This window comes from Rhinopithecus bieti, unplaced genomic scaffold, assembly GCF_001698545.2.
Source record: "Rhinopithecus bieti isolate Rb0 unplaced genomic scaffold, ASM169854v2 scaffold_5948, whole genome shotgun sequence".
NCBI lineage: Eukaryota > Metazoa > Chordata > Mammalia > Primates > Cercopithecidae > Rhinopithecus > Rhinopithecus bieti.
The window spans coordinates 3,079,374-3,090,759 of record NW_016805422.1 but is presented as its reverse complement, the minus strand read 5'-3'; the positions used below and the strand labels follow the sequence as shown (position 1 = coordinate 3,090,759).

The following is an 11,386-nucleotide window of genomic DNA, read 5'->3' as shown; positions in this document are numbered from 1 at the left end:
AAAAAAAAAAAAAAAAAAAAACTTCCTAGGCCAGATGTAGTGGCTCACATGTATAATCTTAGCACTTTGGGAGGCCAAGGCGGGAAGATTACTTGAGGTGAGGAGTTCAAGACCAGTCTAGGCAACATAGGGGGACCCTCATCTCTACAAAAATTTAAAAATTAGCCTAGCGTGGTGGCATGCTGTGTAATCCCAAATACGTAGTAGGCTGAGGCTGAAGAGGGTGGATTGCTTGAGCCTAGGAGTTTGAGGCTGCAGTGAGCCACGGTCATACCACTGCATTCTACCCTGGGCAACAGATGGAGACCTTGTCTCAAAAAAAAAAAAAATTCCTGATATATCACTGTATATTCCCAACTTTATCATTTGTCTGCCTGTTTAGTTTTGACTTTTTTTTTTCCTGTGGACATGCAGTTGACAGAAATAGTGAAGGAACTTTAATATTTTATTTAAATTTCTTAAAACTAATCATGCCTTATGTGACTAATCTTCAGTGATAATATTTCATCTGTTGATATATTTTCTTGAGGTATAGTAATTTTCAGTATACCTTAATCGTTTGGTATAAAAAAGAGAGAGGTTTTTGATGTATGAATGCTGTTCTTGTAAAAATCAATCTTGACACTTTATTTTAAACTTTTTTTTGGTAATGATAGTGGGTTTTGTACATCATGATTTTCAATTTAGGATATCTGTTTGTCTAATTTGTTTTTGCAGAGTAACTATATTGGAATTGAATAAAATATTCAAGATTTTCTTAAACCTGGAATGGATTATTTCATTAAAATAGAATTTACCATATATAATTTTTTTCTTTTTTTTTTTTTACCATATATAATTTTAAAAGATTTACTGTAAGTTAGATTATTTACTTTCTGCTGCAGAACTCTCATTACCTGTCAAGTACTCATTTCCCACCACCCCCGCCACGTTCTTTCTAACAGAATCTTGATTGTGTTAGGTATCTACCTTGTCTGCTTGCTGTGACTTCAGAAGTCAGAAAAAGATGCCCTTTTCCCAGGCACTTTACTGCCATCTATTGGAAATTTGTCATAATAACCTTACAAATGACTGACTACGAGTGAGGCCTCCTGGAGTTGTGCAGTACACAACTTGCACAACCATAGTAGTGGTCCTCTGTCTATCCCTGTCCTGTGTGACTCGGGATGGTGATCCCACCCCCAGTTCTAGAGATAGATCTTGTATGAATGGTTTACTAGTCCTGGTCACTTTACCATCCTTGCCTGTGATTGTTTTGATAACGGGTATATAATCTAGTTCTGGACAGTGATGCTGGATGACAAGTCTGCTGGGAAGCTTCTAGAAAAGGATTCTTCACTTTTAAGAAAGAGATACAGGACAAAGGTCCCTTTTCTTCCTCTGAGCAATGCTTTTAGCATGATACCTGCTATCATGCAGGTAGCCATTTTGTGGAGCTAGAGCCCAGCTGTACCTTTCATTCCTGAGCCCATCCTATCCATGGACTTCATATGTGAGATAACAAACACATTACCTTATTATTTCCAGCATCTTGAATTAGTATTCTGTAACTTGCACCAGAAAGCATCATAACAGTTTCCAGTGTAATCTCTGGGCCTCTGCTCCTGCCACCCTTCCTGCACTTCTCCCTGTCCTCCCTTCCCCCTTTCCCTCTTCTCCCCTTTACTTCTCTGCCCTTCTCTTTCTTCTTCGCTTCTTTCCCCTCCCCCCTTTTTCCTCTCCTCCACTCTTTTTTTTTATTTTTTATTTTTTTAGAGATGGTCTCACTGTCACCCAGGCTGGAATATAGTTGTGAGATCATAGCTCACTGTAACCGTGAACTGGACTCAATCCTCCCAAAGTGCTGGGACCACAGGCGCATGCCACTACACCTGGCTAATTTTTAAATTTTTTGTAGAGATGGGGTCTCACTATGTTGCTCAGTCTGGTCTCAAACTCCTAGGCTCAAGCAATCCTCCTGCCATGGGCCTCCCAAAGCATTGAGTTTACAGCTGTGAGCCGTGATTTCCCACACCCAGCTGCCTTTTCTCTTCTGACACGGAGCATAACCTGGAATCACAATCCCGGATGCCTGCATTCTAATCTAGTAGCAGGATTGAAGAAGCAATAAAGAAGAGTACAAAGGGCTGAAGCCAGGTGCGGTGGCTCGTTCCTATGGTCTCAGCCACTGGGTGGTGGGGAGGGACTGAGGTAGGAGTTCATGTCCACCCTGGGCAATGTAGCAAAATCCAATCGCTTAAAAAAAAAAAAAAGGAAAAGAAAAAACAAACAAAAAGCGTTGATAAGAAAGGCTCTGGTAGCCACCACATTCCATTTTGGTTTCATCTTACTAGAATTTAGTCACGTGACCACAACTAACTGCCAAGAAGGCTAGGAAAGGCATGTATTATGGGCATTGGGTACCAGGTACACTGTGTAAAGAGTACAGATGGGCCTGGGCTCAGTGGCTCATTCCTATAATCCCAGCACTTTGAGAAGCCAAAGGCAGGATGATCGCTTTAGCCCAGGAGGTCCAGGCCACAGTGAGCAATGATCACCACTGCACTTCAACCTGGGCAACAGAGTGAAACCCCAGTCTAAAAAAAAAAAAAAAAAAAAAAGGTATAGGTGGATACTGAGAAACAGCAAGAAGTTTTTGCCACCCATTACATGGATTTTATAATTTTCTTAGCTGATACAGACTAAGAGCATTAAAATAACATTTTACCTAATGGCTTTAACAGCCATTGATGATCATTTTTCAGATCTATTATTTCATTAGGGATTGCAAAATGGTAATGTGCTAGTTCTAACATCTTTGGTGTTTGGGAATTTGTGTGGAGATAACATCCCTCTTGGCTTTCAGGGTAGTCTGGGGGAACATAATTAACATGGGCATAGCTCCTGACGTTCCAGAAGAGAATGGAATGTAGAATTAAGTTCTGAAAGTGTTTTCAGTTGTGTTAATTCATGCTGCACACGCTTTTAAAGATAATGAAAATGTGCACAGCCTCCTGAAACTCCCTGGCACAGCCCTCCATTCAGAGAAGTCTTTTCTAATTCCTTGGTGACTCAGTTTCCTTTAGTAGCCTTTGATTTGCCATCAGTTATAAAATATTTCATTTTGTATACAAATTTCTATTATTTTTCTTCAGAGGCTTCCTCATGATTTGCCTAGCTCTACAAATTCAAGTTGTTTAGCCAAGGCACCTTGTCAATGCCTTCCAACCAAAGTAAACAGGTTAGATTTATTACTTGTAGCATGGGATGTCTCAGTAGGAGGATTATTTGGGGCAGGGTCTAAGGAAACTGTTCTGTTGAGATTGGATACTGTCAGAAAAAAGGATCAGTTATACAATCGGCTGCTCTACCATTGACTGCCTCAAATTTTATCTATAGGGAGGGCAGACAAGAGTAAGGATAAAGCTCTTGTTGGTTAAAAAAAAAAAAAAAGTTGGCAGTCACTCATTTTAGTGGAGATAGGATGTTTAGGTACTTTGCATGGCACTGTGCCCCTGTATTTGTCTGTAGTTATGCAAAATTCTGAAGTGGCCTTATTTAGTCTTACTTTATCATGGTCTCTGAGTAACCTTTCTGATATTAGTATTCTGTGAGATTATGTCCAACAGAAGACTAACATGGTATAGCTGTGGGTGCCAGGCCAGTTTTTTGTCAGGGGCTGCTTTTTTTCCTTTATCAACCTTAAACTTTCCCCTAATTAGCACCAAGGCAAATTAACAGATTTCATTTCATTCAATTCAGAAATCATGTATTGAGCTTCCTCACAGTGTCCCCTCCCCTGAAGCTGAATGGATAATGGCTTAATAATCCGGTTGGCACCCCAGTCTGCCCCAGATGCAGATTTAATGACTGTATATGACTTAGGGGATCAGCTTTGAGGCAACTAGATCTTCCTTTTCCTTGGAACTCTGTGACCCATCTTTCTTTAGGTGTGCTTGAACTTTTTTTTTTATTTTTTATTTTTTGCTTTAGTTTAAAATTTCCAGCTTTTTGGTGGGTGCTTTAGTCAAATACAAAACCTAAACAAGTAAGGGAATTGATCTATTCAGGCTATTACAATAGGAAAAGCATTCCAAATCCTAAGATCAGAGTCTCTTAGCAGGGTGATTTTGCCTTAGACTTTTATAGGGAGGAGTATAGAAGTTACAGGTGGAGGACTTCCATGTGGGATTGTTTTGCAATCAGAAGTCTCAGTCAATTGCCAAACAGGAAATATTTATCTCTGTGTCACGCTGGTTTTAGGTGGACAAAGAGTTCTAGTAGAGAGACAAAGAATGGGGAATTGGGCCGGGCATGGTGACACACATCTGTAATCCCACCACTTTGGGAGGCCCACGCAGGAGGATCACTTGAGCCCAGGAGTTCAAGACCAGCCTAGGCAACACAGCAAGACCCTGTCTCTACAGACAAAAAAAAAAAAAAAAAAAAAAAAAAAATTTAAAAAAGAATAAGGAATTGAAGGTTCTGTGTCTGGTCTTGTCCCACTGGGACGGGATAATCTCATGGGATACCATATAATACCATGGTGTATGCAGTTCATGGGTGACCAAAACATTGTTATGTGATGCATGCCTATAATTTGTAAAATTCCTTGCAGGTATACAATTTATTGACTAAACAATTGGAAGTTTGGAGAAACATATTATTGTGCCATTCAGCTAAATTTCTCTTTTTTCCATACACTGTGTATCTTTTCCTTTCTTTTAGCCCTTTGGGTTAAGGATATTTTAGTTTTAAATGAAATAAATCAAACTAAAACTAGCATAGTGAAAAAGTAATTGTAGTGATCAACAAAATAAGTCCAGGGATAGACCTGGCCTTAGCCATGATCATGTAACTACAGTCTAGGGATTAAAATGCACAAAGACCGTATCTCATATTTCTTTTCTTTTTTTTCTTTTTTTTTTTTTTGACAGAGTGTCACTCTTGTTGCCCAAGCTGGAGTGCAATGGCACAATCTTGGCTCACTGCAGCCTCCACCTCCTGGGTTCAAGCATTTCTCCTGCTTCAGCCTCCTGAGTAGCTGGGATTACAGGTGCACACCACCACACCGGGTAATTTTTTGTATTTTTAGTAGAAACGGGGTTTCTCCATGTTAGCTAGGCTGGTCTCAAACTCCTGACCTCAGGTGATCTGCCTGCCTCAGCCTCCCACAGTGCTGAGAATACAGGCCTGAGCCACCGCTTCCAGCCATATACTTCATATTTCTTTTTGCTCCTTGAAAGAGATGATTATAACATCTGGTGATTCCAGGAAACAGAGTGCAAGTTGTTGTCAATAACCCAAGCAAAAATCAGAGGCTTGACTGAGGAGCCTGGTTTGGGTCCTAGGTCCCTGACCCTGGTCTGGAAGCAAGGGCCACTCGTGATTGCCTGGCCTACCAGGTAGATCAGGGTTAGTTCTTAATGAAAAAAAAAAAAAGGCTGCTAGTAGAAAGGAAAGGGATGATAGGCACCCAAGACAACTTTGCCTTCAATACCTTCATATGTTCAGAACTCTTCAGCAGTGGGGGATCATTTTAGATTGGGAGCTGTTGAAAAAGAGCCAGGGAAAGGCTATTTTCTAAGTTGGTCCTAAGAAAGCACTAATCCTAGGCCAGACGCCATGGCTCACGCCTGTAATCCCAGCACTTTGGGAGGCCAAGGCGGGCAGATCACTTGAGGTCAGGAGTTTGAAACCAGGCTGGCCAATATGGTGAAATCCCATCTGTACTAAAAATACAAAAATTAGCCGGGTATGGTGGCACATGTCTGTAGTCCCAGCTACTCAGGAGACTGAAGCAAGAGAATCGCTTAAACCCAGGAGGCAGATGTTGCAGTGAGCCAAGATGGCATCACTGCACTTCCAGCCTGGGCAACAGAAGGAGACTGTCTGGAAAAAAATAGTTCCTCATCAACATTTACCTAGAAACCATTGAGGATCATTTCCCATATCTATTATTTCATTAGGGGTTGCACAATGGTAATGTTCTAATATTCCTTTTTGCATTCATTAGCTGGTATTGTTCTATAAAGAAGAGCTTTTCCTCTATCAGGTTATCCACCCACCTTGGCCTCCCAAAGTGCTGGGATTACAGGCATGAGCCACCATGCCCAGCCGATGAGGAACTTTTTAATGGATGAATTACACTGAAAAATATCTGTACTCATCTATAATCTTAACATCACCAAAAGCAGGATATGCAAACATTACATGCCTCCTGGTGTGTTGCAACAGGAAGTACATATTCCCATCTATGAATTATTCTTGCCAGAAGAATTGAACCTGAATCTAATCAAGAATCTAGATCTAACTTACTGGTTTACAGGAAATGTAGGAAACAGAGGAACAAGTTAAATGAAAATACAGTATATGATCAGCCAATTCTAAAGTGTGAGAAATCCTATAGGACAAATAGCACCTTTCCCTCTCCTCTCCTCTCCTCTCTCCTCTCTCCTCTCTCCTCTCCTCTCCTTCTTCTCTCCCTTTCCTTTCCTTTCCTTTCCTTTCCTTTCCTTTCCTTTCCTTTCCTTTCCTTTCCTTTCCTTTCCTTTCCTTTCCTTTCCTTTTCTCTCCCTTTCCTTTCCTTTCTTTCCTTTCCTTTCCTTTCCTTTCCTTTCCTTTCCTTTCCTTTCCTTTCCTTTCCTTTCCTTTCCTTTCCTTTCCTTTCCTTTCCTTTCCTTTCCTTTCCTTCTTTCCTTCTTCTCTCCCTTTCCTTTCCTTTCCTTTCCTTTCCTTCTTCTCTCCCTTCCCTCCCCTCCCCTCCCGTCCCCTTCCCTCCCCTGCCCTTCCCTTCCCTTCTCTTCCTTCCTCTCTCTGTCTCTTTCTTCTTTTAAGACTGGGTCTCACTCTGTCACCCAGGCTGGAATACAGTGGCATGGTCACAGTTCACTGTGGCCTCACCCTTCCGGGCTCAGTTGATCCTCCCACCCTCAGCCTCCCAAGTAGCTAGGACTACAGGCACATGCTACCACAACCAGGGAATTTGTAAATATTTTGTAGAGACAGGGTCTCCCCTTGTTGCCCAGGCTTGTCTCAAACTCCTGGCCTCAAGCCATCTTCCCACCTCAGCCTCTCAAACTGCTGGGATTACAGGCGAGAGCCACCACACCCGGCCTCTTCCTCTTCTTAAAAGGACACTAATTCCATCATGGGGTTCAACCCCCATGACCTCATCTAAATCTGATTACCTCCTAAAGGCCCTACCTGCAAATACTATCACGTTGGGGGTTAGGGTTTCAACATACGAATTTTGGGGAGCACAAGCATTCAATCCACAGCAATACTCCCCAAAACTGAAAGGTTCTCAAAGAGATATTTATGCATACATGTTCATAGCAGCATAATTGACAATAGCCAAAAGGTGGAAGCAGCCCAAGTGGCCATCGGTGGATGAATGGATAAATTGTTACACATACATACAATGGAATATTAATTCAACCTTAAAAAGGAAGGAAATTCTGATATATGCACAACGTGGATGAAACTTGAGGACATCATACTATGTGAAACAGTCACAAAAGGACTAATACCCTACGACTCCACTTCTATAACCTAGAGTAGTTAAATCCATAGAGACAGAAAGTAGCATGGTGGCTGCCAGGGGTTAGGGAAAGAAGGAAATAGTGAGTTATTGTTTAACGGGTGTACAGTTTCAGTTCTCCAAGATGAAATGAGTTCTGGATATTGGCTGTACAACAGTGTGAAGCTACTTAACCATTTTATGTATGTACATATGTATTTATTTTTGAAATGGAGTCTTGCTCTGTTGCCCAGGCGGGAGTGCAGTGGTGCAATCTCGGCTCACTGCAACCTCTGTCTCCTGGGTTCAAGCAATTCTCCTGCCTCAGCCTCCCGAGTAGCTGGGATTACAGACATACACCACCATGTCCAGCTAATTTTGTATTTTTAGTAGAGATGGGCTTTTGCCATTTTGGCCATATAGTCTTGAACTCCTGACCTCAGGTGATCCTCCCGCTTCAGCCTCCCAAAGTGCTGGGATTACAGGTGTGAGCCACCGTGCCCGGCAAGTACTTAACCATTTTAAAGTGTACAGCTCAGTAGTGTTAAGATAGTCAATTTTATGTTATGTACATTTTACCATAATTTTTTAAAAGGTGAGGGTAATTGTTATTGATTAAAAGAGAACTAAGGTACATATCAATCAAATGCCATATATAGTCTGTGTTTGGAACCATGTTTGGAGTCCATGTTTGGAGCCAATCAGCTGTAAAACAAACAACAAAACTTGAGATGCATTATGTAGAAAACTGCAGCTCTGCTCAGCTCAGCCTCTGGGGAGGTGTGTTGACTTTGTCATCTGACAGATGGAAGCTTCAGTCTTGCCTTTGCCACTTAACCATGTAGGCTTTAGCAAGTTAACTGTTTTCTGTTTTTTATTTTTTTTATTTCCGTAAACATTCACTGACTCTCTGGGATGTGCTAGTTATCTATTATGTATTAGACATTGACTGTGCTCAAAAATAGAGACATAAAGATAAATAACAGGTTAGGCACAGTGAATCACACCTCTAATCCCAGCACTTTGGGAGGCCAATATGGGAAGGAAGGTTTGAGACCAGGAGTTCAATACCAGCCCAGACACCATAAGGTGACCCTATCTCTACAAAAAATTAAATTAGGCCAGGCGTGGTGGCTCACGTCTGTAATCCCAGAACTCTGGGAGGCCAAGGCGGGTGTATCCTGAGGTCAGGAGTTTGAGACCAGCCTGGCCAACATGCCAAAACCCCGTCTCTACTAAAAATACTGGGCATGGTGGTGTATGTCTGTAATCCCAGCTACTCAGGAGGCTGAGGCAGGAGAATCGCTTGAACCCAGCAGGCAAAGGTTGCAGTGAGCCGAGATCATGCCATTGCATTCCAGCTTGGGTGACGAGAGTGCAACTCCATCTCAAAACAAACAAACAAACAAACAAAAAAATACAAAAAAAAGTTAAAATATTAGCCAGGCATGGTGGTGTGCACCTGTATCCTAGCTACTCTGGAGGCTGAGGGGGGAGGGCTATTTGCACCCAGGAGTTCAAGGTTACAATGACCTGTGATCAAATCACTACACTCCAGCCTGGGCAACAGAGTAAGACCATGTCTTTTAAAAAAATCGCAACCTTTAACTCCACCATCCAGAGATAATGGTGGTTATCATTTTAGTGAATTTTGTTGAACATTTTACATCTTATGATTTTTCATTTTAGTTTTAAAAATTATTTTACTTTACAGACAGGGTCTTGCTCTGTCACTCAGGCTGGAGTGCAGTGGCTCAATCATAGATCACAGCAGCCTCCAACTCTTGGGCTCAAGCAATTCTACTGCCTTAGCCTCCTAGGTAGCTGGCACTACAGGTGCATGCCACCATGCCCAACTAATTTTTTTTTCTTTCTTTCTTCTTCTTCTTTTTTTTTTTTTTAGAGAAGGTGTTCTTACTGTGTTGCCCAGGCTGGTCTTGAACACCTGTCTTCAACTGATCCTACTGCCTCAGCCTCCCAAAGTGCTGGGGTTGCAGAAATGACCCACTACACCTTCGGTTTTCTTCTAATCTTCTGCCTTCTAGGTCCACATGGTCAACCTCTGGTTTTGTCCAGCACCAGACTGGACAAATGTGTCAGTTAGCAGTACAGACATCATTGAAGATTTTGCAGGGGAGAGAGAGGAAGGGGGTTGAATTGCACACTTCACAGCAGGAACATAAAGGCCACTACTGGCTGGGCATGGTGGCTCACGCCTGGAATCCCAGCACTTTGGGAGGCTGAGGTGGGCAGATCACGAGGTCAGGGGTTTGAGACTAGCCTGACCAACATAGTGATACCTTGTCTCTACTAAAAATACAAAAATTAGCCGGGCGTGGTGGCGTGCGCCTGTAATCCCAGCTACTCAGGAGGCTGAGGCGGGAGAATTGCTTGAACCTGGGAGGCAGAGGTTGCAGTGAGCCAAGATTGTGCCATTGCACTCCAGCCTGGGTGACAGAGCAAGACTCAATCAATCAATCAATAAATGCCACCATTAGCCATTCCCAGCATCCCTGGGATTCCCTTATCAGTTATCCCCTGCCTCCTCTCTGCTTCAACTTCTCCCAACACCACCCCCTTTCCCCATCTTCCTCATTCCTTCTCAAGAGCAGTCAAATTTTCTTCCCCTTGTCTCATATGAGCAACAACACCCTCCTCTCTGAAGCTTGGGGACTAACCAAATCAGGCTTAGGAGGCTTATCTTCCGCCTAGGGACAGGCTAGCAAAGCATCTTCTCAGCAAAACTTGTCTGTCCACACATGGATTTCCTGTTCCAGCTGTTAAGGAATGGTATTCTCCATGCCATCACAGAAAGGTTTTAGGTCAAGGACAGACAGTGAGATTCATGTCGTAGATAGATCAGTGTAGAAGGTGTGGAGGGTGGATATGTAAGAGCAAGACTGGAGACAGGGGGACTAGTTAGTAGGCTGTTGCAGTAGTCTAGGTGAGTGATTGTGAGATCTTGAACTAGAGTAGAAAGGATTTGAAATATTCAGATATAAAACAAGCAGAATTTGGTGATCAGAATAGGGCATGGGGTGGAGGGGGGGAGGAAATAAAGGTTGCCTCCAATAAGTCCTGCCTCCTAGTAGTCATACTCTCATGCAACCCCATCCCCTGAATGTGGAATAGATCCAGTGACTTGCTTCTAATGAACAGAATGTGGCAAAGGTGATGGGATATCCTGTCTACAATCAAGTTATAAGTGACTCTGACTTCTCTCTTGCTGTTTTTCTTTCCAGGGCTCGTCTTACATGCCCAATGTGATCCAGAGGGCCACCTGTTCAAGGAACTAAGGGGAAGGAACTGAGGGCAGCCTCTGACTAACAGCCAGCAGGAATGTGTCCCTCAGTCCAACAGCACTCAAGAACTACCACCAAACAGGCTGCGCGTGGTGACTCACGCCTGTAATCCCAGCACTTTGGGAGGCCGAGGAGGGTGGATCACGAGGTCAGGAGATCGAGATCATCCTGGCTAACACAGTGAAACCCCATCTCTATTAAAAATGCAAAAAATTAGCCAGGCGTGGTGGTGGGCGCCTGTAGTCCCAGCTACTCGGGAGGCTGAGGCAGGAGAATGGTGTGAACCAGGGAAGTGGAGGTTGCAGTGAGGCGAGATTGTGCCACTGCACTCCAGCCTGGGCGACAGAGCAAGACTTCATCTCAAAAAAAAAAAAAAAAAGAAAAGACCTACCACCAAACACTACAGAAGCTTGGAAACAGATTCTGCCCCAGTTGACCCTGAAATGATCATGGCCCTGACTGATACCTCGATTGCAACCTTGTGAGAGCTCTGAAGTAGAGAATCTAGCTAACCCATGCTCAGATTTCTGACCTATAGAAGCTACGACATGAGAATTTTTTTTTTTTTTTTTTTTTTTTTTTT

The 11,386-nt window shown here is 42.8% G+C and overlaps 1 protein-coding gene across 1 annotated transcript in view; it reads left to right on the top strand.

Moving 5' to 3' along the window:
• Window positions 1–10,912, top strand: part of QNG1 (Q-nucleotide N-glycosylase 1) — a 28,750-nt gene extending 17,838 nt beyond the window's left edge. Inside the window, exon 4 of the mRNA XM_017872378.1 lies at window positions 10,744–10,912. Within this exon, the coding sequence (XP_017727867.1) occupies window positions 10,744–10,811 (68 nt within the window). The 3' untranslated portion in view covers window positions 10,812–10,912. The remainder of the gene's footprint in view (window positions 1–10,743) is intronic.
• Window positions 10,913–11,386: the final 474 nt, after the last annotated feature.